The sequence below is a fragment of the Bos indicus x Bos taurus genome, chromosome 7 (assembly GCF_003369695.1).
Source record: "Bos indicus x Bos taurus breed Angus x Brahman F1 hybrid chromosome 7, Bos_hybrid_MaternalHap_v2.0, whole genome shotgun sequence".
In the NCBI taxonomy this organism is placed as follows: Eukaryota; Metazoa; Chordata; class Mammalia; order Artiodactyla; family Bovidae; genus Bos; species Bos indicus x Bos taurus.
In genome coordinates, this window is record NC_040082.1 from 108,758,625 (window position 1) to 108,772,876 (window position 14,252).

At 42.1% G+C, this 14,252-nt stretch overlaps 1 protein-coding gene and 1 pseudogene across 7 annotated transcripts; both read right to left on the reverse strand.

Moving 5' to 3' along the window:
* Positions 1-1,466: 1,466 nt before the first annotated feature.
* On the reverse strand, positions 1,467-10,511 carry HNRNPH1 (heterogeneous nuclear ribonucleoprotein H1). 6 transcript variants are annotated; one of them, XM_027548442.1, is made up of 14 exons: positions 10,425-10,511; positions 9,810-9,965; positions 8,377-8,532; positions 8,024-8,167; positions 6,461-6,599; positions 5,334-5,512; positions 5,183-5,254; positions 4,993-5,126; positions 4,711-4,846; positions 4,260-4,319; positions 4,078-4,167; positions 3,316-3,408; positions 2,816-2,865; positions 1,693-2,223 (listed from the first exon to the last, which is right to left on the reverse strand). In XM_027548442.1, the coding sequence occupies exons 2-13, from the start codon at positions 9,904-9,906 to the stop codon at positions 2,816-2,818; spliced, it is 1,350 nt and encodes a 449-aa protein (XP_027404243.1). In that variant the 5' UTR covers positions 9,907-9,965; positions 10,425-10,511; the 3' UTR covers positions 1,693-2,223. The 6 variants fall into 6 exon arrangements, with proteins under 6 accessions (XP_027404245.1, XP_027404242.1, XP_027404239.1 ...); XM_027548444.1 differs by lacking the exon at positions 4,078-4,167 and having other exon boundaries at positions 1,467-2,223; positions 4,230-4,319; XM_027548439.1 differs by lacking the exon at positions 2,816-2,865.
* LOC113896217 lies at positions 1,469-13,633 on the reverse strand (annotated as a pseudogene). Its single transcript, XR_003512016.1, has 11 exons — positions 10,425-13,633; positions 9,810-9,965; positions 8,377-8,532; positions 5,334-8,167; positions 5,183-5,254; positions 4,993-5,126; positions 4,711-4,846; positions 4,078-4,319; positions 3,316-3,408; positions 2,816-2,865; positions 1,469-2,223 (listed from the first exon to the last, which is right to left on the reverse strand). The product of XR_003512016.1 is annotated as a tubulin alpha-1 chain-like (transcript).
* Positions 13,634-14,252: the final 619 nt, after the last annotated feature.

Consider the following 14,252-nt stretch of genomic DNA (forward strand, 5'->3'; position numbering starts at 1 on the left):
CTTGTGCTGGATACTAAGTATCTAGCTGCGGAAAAGAATTTAAGACATCCATTATGTACCTGAACTTTGGAACCCTCAGTTTCTGGTTTGGCAAACTTCCCCTTACTTGGGCAAACAAGGAGGGACAGATAAAAGGCAGTGTTTCCCCAGCTTAAATACAGACTGTGGAGGGCTAAGGGTCATGATAAATGACACCAAGTCTGGAGACTCTGACTGTTCCTAACAAACTCCCAGGTGAAGATGCCGGTCCATGGAGTACAGTGTTCGAAAGAAACACAATGTTTCTAGGTATTTTTTCAAGTTTCTTCAACAAAGATGTTCCCTGTTAAAAAACCAAAAACTAAAGGACTAGGGAAGATGAAGGGACACTCTCCTTGTGCCTGATTTCCCCTGACACAGACCAAGGAAAGATCTCAAGGGCATTACTAGGTTTAGAACAGTGCATCCCCAGAAACTTCTCTCCAAGCCTGCAGAAGACAATTTATAGAACATTAGAATACTTCTGTATCCCCAACCCAACTGAAGGTATGCACCGTTTTCAGAACACATGGAAGGGCAAGAGGATTCAGAGTCCGTCAGTACATCTTCGTGTAGTGCTGCCAACTGCAATCTTCAAGAAGTGCTACCATTCTAAGCAGTTTTTCTACATTCACCATACTAACCACACCCCTTCAGCACTGTCAGCAAATAAAAATAGCTTTGAACAGCACAAGCCTATGTCCACAGCTCCAATTCTGAATTCTAACCTCAATGCAGCAAACTTAATTTAGAGGGATGATGAATGAGTGGTAATCCCCAAATTACCAGTGTTAAATGTCTGAAGGTAATTCTAGAACTATACCTGTATTGCTTACTACTTTCCTAGCAAATGCCACTGAGTTTTACCTACAATAAAGATTTCAATTAGAGTTAAAACTAATCATTTGTTCTCAGAAGTACTTGATAGCTTTATACTTTATAAATTACTTTATAAAGTAATTTTGCTCCTAAGCAGACTTGACCTTGAGAAGCAAAGCAAAAATAAAAGACTGAATCTCATTTCAAAGTCCTCTATGAACTAGCTCCTTCTAGAAGGTACCTCACAGAAGCAAAATTCAAAAGATGCCACAAGATTGCTGCTGGCACTTCCTCAGCCATGCTCAAAGGCTTCCACAGACATGCAGAGCGTAACAGAGGACACTTCTGCCTCCCCCTTGGCCTTGTGCAAGTGCTTAGCAAGTCAAAGCCAATTCAGATCACATCCTTGTGCAGCCAGGCCAATCATACAGACCTTCCACAGGACCCCAAAGCTTAATTTACCTTCAGTTGTACTGGAAGGAAAAGTCTGAAGACATCTACACAACAGCCACAACTGCCAAGCCTGTCTGCCACAGCCAGAGATGCGGGCCACCGTTCACCTACGCCCCAGACAGCAAGGATGCACCAACAAACAGTCCACGTGACACCGAAGCACAGACCAGACAAAGTGCAGTTTCTAAAAGGAAGATTTATTCGACAAGTTTCACTTAGCGCAATACACCTAAAAGGAAAACCACAATACAATGAAAAATTTAAATCAAGGCCTCAGAATTTCATACAAACACCAAGACCAAAATCCTAAAGTATTGGTATTGCGTGTCAAATTTCCCCCATTAACTTAAAAAAAAAAAGCTTAAACTTACGTGCCATAGAGGTTATTAAATGAAACTAGAATTAACAAACATGCCAAATGTTTCACTTTTAATTGTAGACACAGCTCCTATATTGAGTTTTACAAAAAAAGCATGTCTTTCAACATGCATCCAGACAGTGTTCAATGTAATGTGATGTAAGAGCAACATTTAACATAATTCAACTGCTTTAACCTAAATACACTTACTGCTTAAGTACATCCTACAAGAGAACTAACTTGAGAAAAGCTGAAAATTATTTAACAGGAATAGTTTACTCAACCTAGTTGTTACATCCTAGATGAACGTGTTCAAAAATACTGAACCTTAAGTCTTTAAAACAATCCTGATTTCCACTTAGAGTAAGCATAAATCACAAGCTTGTATTGCAAAACTGTTAAAACTTAAGTTTTTCTTTTAAAAAATGTTGACCAAGAGTCAGTGATCAGGATCAATTACATTCCCCATCCACCACTCATACTGGACATGCTAGACATCCCTCCCATTCCGTTCACTCCCATAGATGTTCGGCTTCCGCTACTGTAGTAGCTGCTGTTCACTGCTCCTTGGCTGCCTGCAAAGAGATCAATTTGACAAGTCAGGATAAGTATCAGATTAGCAGTCAACTAAAATACAGCATTCCAAAAAAAAGTTTAAAAAGTATACGAGTACAAATGGCTGCTGTCCAAGTGGCGAGAAGCATGTTTGGGAAAAGGGACTCCCAACTCCAAACAAGTCTCAATAAACCCCTTTTCTCTGCAGTACCAACTTGCCAGACTCTTGTGCTACCATTTATTTGGATGCTTCAGGATCAACGTTGAAAAAAGTTTAAAGGAAAACTAGTGTTTTTCAAAAATTGCAAAATTACTTCATGTTGTTTTTAAAGCTAAACAAAGCATTTAAAAAAAAATTTACCGTAAACACTCACAATGTGTCCACTGAATGGCATGTATGAATAGGGAGCACAGGGGCAGTCTCTTGCTTTTCCTATTCATGGTGGGCAGGAAGTGAGACAACGAAGTTGGACTAAAGGCAACTCACTGTGCCCAAGATGGCAGCCTCCATGGAGTTAAATAAGAGCCATTGACTGCTATAGAAAGTGTCATTACAACATATCAATATTTGCTATTGGGAATTTAAATTATATTTTTTGAGAAAATATTTACCTATGCAATGTTTGATTGAAAATCACTGGAGTTTTCCTGTAAAACTTGGTCTGCAAAAGGATTTTGTAGGGTAAGACTATAATACCAAAATCACCATTCTTTAGACCAACTGAAAAAATTAATTAATAAAACCAATCCTAGGTTAACTGACTAGTAAATACGGTCTTGAACCCAACCACCATTCTAAATTCTCCCTCCATCTAACATGGATTTACTGCTAACAAAAAGACAGAAAAAGAGAACGACTTTAATGTTTTAACAAACGGAGGCAGATGTTTTCTGGCTCGACATTATTCAAAGTTGCAATATCGACTATTTTGAATTCATAGAATACTTCCCCCTCCCAATGATTGATTCTGAAAATTAAACTATTTGAATATTTATATTAGGATCAAGAACATACATTTAATAACCCAATTTTACCAAAAAAGGAGCCTGAACATTCCCAACTAAAGAAACCTGCCTGAAACTTATTCTAAGTATATTAAAAAAACACTTACCGTATCCACTCATGCTGCTCTGGCCACCATAGCCGCCTCCATAACCACCACTCAGCTGCTGGCTGGCCGGGCCCCCGTAACTGGACTGGTTTGCTGTTAAGTTAAGACAACATTAGAACCTTGTTTCTTATATAATGTGGTACCTGGTGGTACCCGGCTTGTAATTCTAAATCTAAATTTCTAAATTCTAAATTTCCAGTCTTGATCTTAGTATCACTAGAGCCCACTGTACCACCTTCTGCCTATTGCCTAGGACCAGACTACCTTTCTATCCATCGTATGAGCTAGTCAAACACTTAAAAACCACAAGGCCAAAAGTATACACATCAGCAGGACTGAATCCACGTTTCCTTAAGTAGAGGCATTTTGACAACACCTTATGAAACTGCTTAATTGGATTTAATGGGATTTCCCCCCATGATTCCATATAATAAGGGTATTTCAATACACAGGTATCACTGAACACCTAATTATGCCCAACAATTTATTCTGATCCTGTGCTTTTTTGCTAAATATTTTAGGCTTATACTTCATACTTAAACAATTCAACTAATTTCTTTCTACAGTCCCCTCCCCCAAAAGTACTTCAAACCAACTTATCTATTCTAAACATTTTATATAACTCACATTTAATGCACACTATTCAAATAAAAACTTTTATTTGCCTAAATTTTGCTAAACCCCTTATATATAAATTAACTTAACTTATATAAATTGACTTATATAAATGTTTTGGTTTTTAAAAAAACTAACGATATTTACACAAGCCCATGCCTCCCATCATTTGGCTACCATAAGCACCACCGCTTGCTCCTGCTGTAGAATTCAAGAAGAGTTCTACATATCTGTGTTCTGAAATGAGAGAAAAGGCATACAAGGTTAGCTTAAAAAAAAGACACTAAAGTGATATTTACACAAACCCATGCCTCCTAGCATTTGGCTACCGTAAGCACCACCGCTTGCTCCTGCTGTAGAATTCAAGAAGAGTTCTACATATCTGTGTTCTGAAATGAGAAAAAAAAAGTTTGAAAATGTATGTTGGTGACAGAAGATAAACTCTTTTAAGTTCTTTTAAGTAGATCTGTGAACTTATTACTTTTAGTAAAAAAAAAAAATTCTAGCTGCTTGTTCTCAGGTGATTTACTTCATGCAGGTTTTAAAAAGCAGTCAAGCATTCATCAAAATCGCTTAAGTCTGTCAATCAAGCATATACCTTCAGTCAGTGTTGTTATCAAATTAACTTATCAAATTCATTTTAGTCATAGAACTTTTTAAAGATCCACAGAACCCTATCACTAGATTAAAAAATTTTCACATCCTCAGTATTCCTCTATTATAATCATTAGTCACACAACTTTCTGTAAAGAGACCCCAAAATCCTTAAATCACACTTACGCATATTTGCTTTGTCTTTTGACATAGCTGCCACAGCATCTTCATGAGTTGCAAACTCGACATCTGCTTCACCAGTTACTCTGCCATCAGGACCAATTTCAATATGTACTCTCACAGGGTTGAGTGGTGAAAAAAACTAAATACAAGGTATTTCAAAGAATCAAAATCAAACCTTGTTACAAGAAACAAAATTTTAACATGCTGCTTCACTTAAGTAGAACCACCACCATGTTTGTACTGCTATACTGAAATAGACAATTTATCAATCTATCCTCCACTTACATTATAAATGTCATTCTCAGTAGCTCTGTAAGGTAATCCCCGCATGTGAACACAGTGTCCTGTTGTGCTCTGGAAAGTAGAGCCACCATCCCCGTATCTGTGATCTGACATTCCTGAAAAACAGTAATTGAGGTCTAGATGAACAAGAGTGTAAGTATCCCTCAGAAGAGAAATTCAATTCTTACCTTACCTCTTCCGAATCTATCTGACCCAAATCCATAGCCATCATTATAGCCATTATAATCATCATAGCCTCCATAACCTGAAAGACAAAAAGTACTATCACTACAAGAAAACACTCACAAAGAACAGACCTCATGACACTTGCACAGTCTACATACCTCCACCATAAGCACCACGCCTCATCCTTTCAAAGCCAGCTCCTCTTCCAATGCTGTTATACCCTCTGCCAGCCCCAGGTCTGTCATAGGGACCTGGTCGCTGCATGGCCATAAGTTTTCGTGGTGGATCATAGTGAGTTCTAACTTCAGCTCGACTGCTCTTAAAGATTTCGATATACCTAAAGCATTGTTCATGAGGAAGGGGGGTGGGGAAGGGAGAGAAAACATTAGTTCATTTCATACAGGTATTTAGTTACACAAGAAAACAATGAAGTCATAGCCATGAAACTGACTAATATTTAAAGCCAGATTTCTTATATTTGCATAGGCAATGACCAGAAATTCACTCAATTTTAAGATTTAATGTAAACTTTATAGGAGAAAAACATCCTCCTCTGAGGCAGAGTGCCCAACCTTAGGGGTAGAGAGGAGTACTGTAAATGTCTTAGGAGGGAAAGAATTCCACTCAACTTTCAACATTTCATGTCTTAAATCCATTGGCATCATGTATAGCAAGTGGGCTAAAAAGCCAGCCTCCACCAACAGTCTAGCCCACACTACACATCTCCTTCCGCCAATAAATTCCCCAGCCTATGCTTTTAGTAGGAATCAGCATAGGTAAGCGCATGCTTCAATGAAAAATAGTCACAAGCAAAGAGAATAAAACCTTTTGTGACAATTTCTTGAAAGCTATGCTTATTAATACATATGCAGAATATTTATACAGCAAGAAAAAGTTTGTTGCATTTCAACTTTAAAAACAAGATCAGAAAGTATCACATTTTCTTATGGTAATATTAATTTACTAGGTGGGTGTTATTACAGCTAAAGCCAGGTTTGCATTAACATTTTTAAAACCATAGTCTCTCAACTCCACTGACTGGGGTTAATTAGGACTCTTACAAAATTGTGAAGTAGATCAAATTAACTGGGGACAATTTTAAAATCTAAAATTTAATCTGAAAGTACTATCGGACTTTTGACACTGGAAAAGTTTGAAAATTGTGGCAAAATATCAAATAGACTATGAAATCAGATTTTTTTCCCTTGATTCTAAGCAGAGAGAATATGGATTTAATAGTTTACCATAAGAAAAGTGACAAATCCAACCAACCATCCATCCCCACCTGTGCCCTATTCTTTCCTTGTGTTTCTTTAGAGCCTTTTCAGCTATTTCCTGTGAAGCAAACTGCACGAAGGCCTCCCCCGTACTCCTCCCCTGGAAGTCCACCGGCAATGTTATCCCATTTGGCACGATTTCCAACCCTTCAACCCAAGGACAAATAACCCCAGTAGGGGGGCAATATTAACATCACAAGCCCAGAAATGATTCTTCTTATAGCTTTAAATAAACCAGAATTTTAACTTTAGGTGAATGGTATGCTTTCAACAAGTACTCTTTAAAAAAGCATTGCAGTAATATGAAGTTCCATTATTACAGACTATAACTCAATTCTTAACACATCCCATGACATGGTATACAAGAAAACACTTTGAACACAGGATGCATTAAGAATTCAACAATTAAGAACACTTATTTATCTATGCAACTTAATGTTGAATTATACAAGAATTACACACATTTTCAAGCATTAAATACAATAGTTTTGCTAAATTCAAAGATACACCTTCTACCTCATTTCATATTTTTCAATGTTTTAAAGTTAGTGGAACTTCAGTTTTTAAAAATTACATATTTAAACATTTCATATACAAATTGAAACATTGCTTAGTCATACAATTGACAAACATACAATCTAAGCTTTCAACAAACAACTGATCTAACACAGCACAATCATGCACTCTTATTCTCTAACAGTAGTATGATTCACTTCTGGAAATTCCGTCTATGAAAAATCCTTTCCGTGGATACATTCCCAAGCTTACAAAAAGGACTTAAAGCACTTTCCTAGAAGATATGAAATTATGTTCATATTTAACGATGTTGACAGATAGCATTCAATTCTCACCAATTTAGACAAAAACAGTAAAAATAGACTTGATTTCAAAAATTCTGGCAAAACATTAGGACTTGATACATATCTAATACTCAAAATTTTAATACATACTATACTAAACCATGAAAGGATTTGTTAATTCCAATTTATAACATCATGAATATTAAGCAACAATATTTAAAATATATGCTCTAACATTCTGCTAAACATTCAAATACTTTAGGCCCAAAACAATTTCAAAACAGTTTCTGTACTTCAGATACTAAGACTACATTCAACCTACACTTCCTTTCCCTATTTTTTCTTGCATAAACAGAATGAGATCATTAGAGACATTTCTGACCCCAGTACCTACTGTGTCTTACAATATAGACACCTGCCATAAATTACAACAGCCTAACATACTAATCTAATGTTAAGGGATCTTACCTTTAACGTGAAGTATTTTGCTGAACAGCAATGTGAGGAAAGTAGTTAAGTTGTTGAGGACAATCCTCAAAGATCTACTCTGAACTACAATACTAAATATAAGCAAAGTTAGCATTTTGGAAATAATTAATCCACCTTTAAGATGGGCTTAAATTATTTGACGGTCTCCAGGAAGAAGAAAACATCTGCATATACTCACAACCTATTTAAATATCTAAGCTTCTCAACTTTTAAGTCTATTCAATCACATGTTGCCAGCTGCTAGCCAGAACTCACTGCTCAATAACAAACACGACTACATACCTGAGAAGAACTGAACAATTTCTTCCTTGCTACATCCAAATGGGAGTCCTCTAAGCCGTACAAAGCCATCATTGGCCGTGTCAGGACTATTTGGACCAGTATGCTTCAACACCCAATCCATTTCAACGTTGTTTGACTTGAATACTGAAAGAGGTGCTTAGAATTAGTCAACTTCGGAAAGTTACAGAACAATGTTCAGACTTCCTGGGTCTTTAGATAATCTAGGAAGAGCTGCCATAAACTCTTAGATGACCATTTCCATGCGGTCAAATACCTAAAATTCAGAAGGGGTAAGATAGATTTCTATTTGTTTAATGTTTTATTTACTGTTACTAGGGCAACGTAAATCAAACCTTCAACATATCTGTGTCCCATAGTTTCTCTGTCTTTTTTCAGGGCCAATTTGACTTCATCTTCTGATTCAAGTTCAACAAAAGCCTCGCCACTCGGTCTGCCTTCTCTGGTGTAGATGAAACGAATACCTTGAGCCCCATTTTGAATTTTGCAGTCTGGAAAGAAAACAACCGTTAATACAGAATTTAAAACTAAAAACCACCTCTGGGTGATACAGATAAAATGCCTATACATACCCCCACTACAAAGGAAATCATTTGCAAAACCTAGAATGAGCAACATTACTATCTCCTAAGGTGTCTTAGTAATTAAGCAGTTTTCCTCTCATGACCAAACTTTCTTATTCCCCTGAATACATTCCCGATCCATCAAGAAAATCCAATATTCAAAGCAGTTTCTTACCGAACTTATCTCCAACTCATTACTCATGTGTGTCCATTAAACATACTTTTAATAATAACTCCTCAGCAAATTTTTCAATCTGGACTTTGTGATTTTTATGGTCTTTTCTGAATACACTTGGTTTGGACTTTTGATTCGGGGTATTTGACAGTTTTACCTTACTAGAAGCAACATCACAGTTTCTTGCTCAAATCCGAACTGCAGGGCCAATACTCACCTGAAAGGGGATCAATGTTACCAAGCTAAAATGCTCCAAACGCACAGCTTAAGCCAAACCCAGTCTTGCTCACTGCAAGGTGGCTTCCCATGTATTTGCTTCTTGTTTTCGTTTTCCGTTACATACACTGAATTCAGATAGTAAGTCAATACTACAAATATCCTTCCAACCTGTAAATTTCTACCAAATATCATCTTTCAGTCTAATCTTACACTAATAATGAGAACACGGGCATTTGGCAGACATTCAAGGAAACCTACATACTGGAAAAAAGCTACCCAGGCAACTTTTCCGGGTTTCAGTGCCCTCAACTGTAAAGCGAGCCAGACCACGAACTCTTCAATTACCAAATCCCGATTAGGAAAACTGTCTTAAATTAAGAAGCGATATTTTCTTTTTCCAAAACAGAATGCCCCTTTTCAAATCAACACCCAAATTTGAAAAGTGTTAGCAATTTAAATTTGTAAGGTATTTGCTGAGCTACTCGGCAAATTTTCCCAAGATTGCGGGGAAAATCTGGTCTATTCCCATTTATCCTTTGTGAGAAAAGACATACACAGATAAATACTTAAAAAGATAAACAAAAATTCCACCCGAGGCCGCATTCCCCCCAGGAGCGCCGGGCGGGTGGGGCTTTCGCAATTTCCATTGCGTAACCGCAGCCTGCTGGGCGCGCTCGACAGCGGGAACAGCTGCCGCCCGCGCCCCACTAGGGGGCGCCACGGGCTCGGCCCCGCCGTCGTCGCTGTCGCCTCCTCGCTCGCCCGCCCTGCGGCCCCAGGTGCTTAATTCCAGCCTCCGTTTCAGACTCACCAGAAAAAAACCGCTGCACTTCGTCTGCAGAGCAAGACCAAGGCAAGCCCCGGACCTTCACCACGAACCCCTCACCGCCTTCGGTGCCCAACATCATGGTCTCCTAGTGGGTGCTGGCGTCGAATCAGACTGCAAGACCCGGGTCGGCAGTCAGACCTGGAAGAACGTTAAAATGAAACAGCCCTCCGCTCTCGAGACGGCCCGCCTGCCCGCGGAGCCTCAGGATGGGTCGACCCCGTGAGGACGTTCCGACCCCAGCGAATATAACAACGAGTGCCCCACTTGCCAGCAGCCAGACGCCCGAAGCCGCTCTGTGCACCAGGTATCGTGGCCCCAAGCCGAGGGGGAGCCCGGCCTAGCGCCAGCGTGGAGGCTAGGAAATGGCGGCGGTCGCTTCCGCTCCGCCTCCTCCGACATCTCACACAATAGAGTCGTCGCGGCCTGCAGGCCTCAGCTGCCCTGCCGCAACTCGGCGAACCATTCCTGGCTCCTAACGGCAGCTCTCACCTTGCCAAAGACCCTGACGCTCTACACAGACCCAGGGGCAAGCAATCCTCGCAAAACTGACAGCCTCGGGGGACGCTGGATGGTAAACACCGAACAACAAACACTCACCTGCAAACACAACTTCGGCGCGGCTGAGACGAAATGGCTAGTGGGCGCCTGCGCAACCTAAATAAGGCCCTTTGAACAAGCTCTGCGCACGCGCAGCCAGGTGCCCGCACCGCCCTCTTGCGTCACACAGAGCTTGGACGCATGCGTAGTTTTACGAGCCGGCCCACTCCAGCCCGCTAATTATTATTCGCATGCGTATTTGGTTCAGCCCCACCCACCTCCTTAAACCCACTAGGCTGTTTTGCGCCTGCGCCTTACCGCGATTAGCGCGCCTTAGCGGTTTTAGTTTCTCGCGCATGCGTCTTCCTTCAAACTGCTCTCGACTTACCCTTCAGAAGGGGGAGGGGAATGGCGGCGGCCAGTTCTTTATAGGAACTGTATGAGAGTTTCGGGCTCTGGGTTGTGATGAGGTGTCCCTAGCGTGTTATCCGCAGTCCTGCCCAACCTGAAGGTACAGAGGCTCCCCGCCCTTGCGCCGCCAGTACTCCTCTTCTCCCTAGAGCCAGTCCGTGACCAACCGGGCGCTGCGGAACAGCATACTTGTGCGCCCGAAGCCACCTCCGCGGTACCCGGAGCGCATCCAAGGCCTTCGCCCCGCCACTGCCCCTTACCTGCCGCCGTTGGGCCTGGGGCTTGGACCCACGCAGGGTCTCCGTGCCCGTGCCTCAATCCCGTACCCCGCTTTTGCCCTAACGAACTCCCACCCTGCGACCCCCGCTTCCTCGCCTCGGGTCAGCCGGCGGGGCGCTCGCACGAGAGTGGGGCGCCGAATGCCGCGTCCCGCCGCGCCTCGTGAGTGCAGGTTGAGCCGCCGGTGCGCGCCCGACTCCCCTCTCTCGAGCAGGTTCCCGCTTAATTCTCCCAAAGCTAAGCAGACAACCGTTACGGCTTACCCCCGGGTGGGTCACCCCGTGTGCTCATAAGACACTAGTGATGTTCGAGACTAGTGGATAATCCCAGATTTCCTGCAGCACTGCAGAAACTGGGACCATTTCTGTTGCCTCCCAGTCCTCCCCTTGTCTGATCCCAGTTGTCCTCAAGCCAGGGGTAACACAGCACAGGTCTGTCTTGAGTACCACCATGGGTAGATACAAGTGAAACGTGTTTTCACCCCTGCAATGGTGTAGAAGCCACATCCAGTTTTGGGGGTTTTGTGTTGGTTTTGTTTTGTTTTTTTCCCCCCTTAAAATCTTTAGTTTTGAGACAGGACAGGAGTCTTACAGATACACATGGAAAAGCAATCCATGATCACAGTTGAAAGTGAAGACAATGTAGTCAGTTTTTATGCCTGTCAGCTAGCTAATGCTGAAGCTCTGAGTATGACATGCTGCAGGCCTCAAAGGAATGGTAACTAGTATTCCTCTCCTTCCTCTGCCTCTCCTTCAACAGAATCCACACAACCTCATAATCCTTCTCGAGGGCAGCCATGTCCTCACGGGCCTCAGAAAACTCCTTCCTCCATACCCTCACCCACATACCATTGAACTAAAACATGCTTGGCATGCATCAGGTCAAACTTGTGGTCCAGGCGAGCCCAGGTCTCAGCGATGGCTGTGGTGTTGCTCAGCATGCTCACAGCTTGCTTTATTTTGTCCAGGTCTCCACCAGGTACCACAGTGGGAGGCTGGTAATTAATGCCAACCGTGAAGCCAGTGGAGCACCAATCCACAAACTGGATGCTATGCTTGGTCTTGATGGTGTCAGTGGCAGCATTAACATCTTTGGGAACAACATCACCACAGTAGCACAGGAGGAGCAAGCCATGTATTTACCATGGCGGGGGTTGCATTTCACCATCTGGCTCAAAGCAAGCATTGGTGATCTCTGCTACAGAAAGCTGTTCATGGTAGGCTTTCTCAGCAGAGATGACAGCAGAGATGACAGATGTGGCCAGAGGGAAGTGGATGCGGGGATAGGGCACCAGGTTGGTCTGGAACTCTGTCTGATCCACACTCGGGGCTCCATCAAACCTCAGGGAAGCAGTGATGGAGGACACTATCTGGCTAAGAAGGAGCTTAAGATTCATGTAGGTTGGCACTCAGTATCAAGATTTCTATAACAGATGTCATGGATGGCCTCATTGTCCCCCATGATGGCACAATCAGAGTGCTCCAGGATGGTGTGGGTGGTGAGGATGGAGTTGCAGGGCTCTCGTGCAGCTGTGGAAACCTGGGGGGCTGGGTAAATGGAGAACTCCAGCTTGGACTTCTTGCCATAATTGACAGAGAGACGTTCCATCAGCAGGGAGATGAACCCAAAACCAGTTCCTCCACCAAAGCTGTGGAAAACCAAGAAGCCCTGAAGACCTGTGCACTGGTCAGCCAGTTTCCGAATTCGGTCCAAGACAAGGTCAATGATTTCCCTGCCAATGGTGTAGTAACCTCGGGCATAGCTATTGGCAGCATCTTCTTTGCCTGTGATGAGCTGCTCAGGGTGGAAGACCTGGTGGTAGGTGCCAGTGCGAACCTCATCAATGACTTGGTTCCAAGTCTACAAACATTGCTCTGGGCACATGCTTGCCAGCACCTGTCTTGCTGAAGAAAGTGTTGAAGGAGTCCTCTCCCCTAGCAGTCTTGTCACTTGGCATCTGGCCATCAGGCTGGATGCCATGTTCCAGGCAGTAGAGCTCCCAGCAGGCATTGCAGATCTGGACACCAGCCTGGCCAACGAGGATGGAGACGCACTCACACTTGGGGGCTACGGATTAGCAGACGCAGGCAACAGAAGTAGACGCCGGTCTTGGCTACCATCCCCAACAAGCTAAGAGTCAAGGTAAGTAACACACTCCGTTTTCCAGTTTTAATGGGTTAGAAAACTGAAGAGGAAATGGAATAGAGGAAGACGGTAATCCAAGATAAGGTCACAGTGGTAGGCAAGGCCCAATCCTGAAAGGCCATTTAGGCCTTGACAATGGTGATAACTCCAAACGCAGAAGGCTTTGGCAGGTCTTCATCAGGGCACAATAGGACTTGTTTGAAAAGGAAAATTATTACTGGGTGTGAAGAGGACTCAGATGGACAAGCATGGTGAATGATGCTGCTTGCCCTCAATTGCAAATGGAGCTAGAGGAGAATAGAGGGCATTTTGGCTGAAGTCACCAAGATGTGGGATTCCATGCACATTGGACTGGTACACAGGAGGGCTATTGGCAATATATATTCAAAGTCTTTAAAAAATACACATCTTTGGGAGGGGGTTTTGGAGGAGAATGGATACACATATAGCTAAGTCCCTCCACTGTTCATCTGAAACTACCACACATTGTTAATCAGGTATACCCTAATACAAAATAAAAAGTTTAAAAGTTTGAAAAAATATGTACATCCCATTTGACCCAAACATTCCGTTTCCACTTTTGCACAGTTTTAAATTTACGAGAATGTTCATCACAGCATGAAACAGGTAAATTTTAGAAGCAACCTAAATGTCAAATGGTGTATTGAATAAATTATGGTACAACTTTATCATGCATCACCAGGGGAAAAATTGGTTCCTGAGTGTGAGGAGGAGAGAATACAACTAAGCTATTACAATGGTTTTTGGCCACAGTACCTAAACAAGAGGTACAGTGTACCTATGCTATTAATATTTCATGTCGGGAAGAAAAAAAAGTTGAGAAAAACTGATGTATGTAGTAGAATACTTTGCAGTTATTAAAAATGGTGACTAGAAGTATGTTTTTGGAAAGACATTTACAATATTTGTTGAGTGGAAAAAACCAATGAAACATTATTATGCATTGTTAAGATTTCCCTGGTGGCTCAGATGGTAAAGCATCTGCCTACAATGTGGGAGACCTGGGTTCGATCCCTGGGTCAGGAACATGCT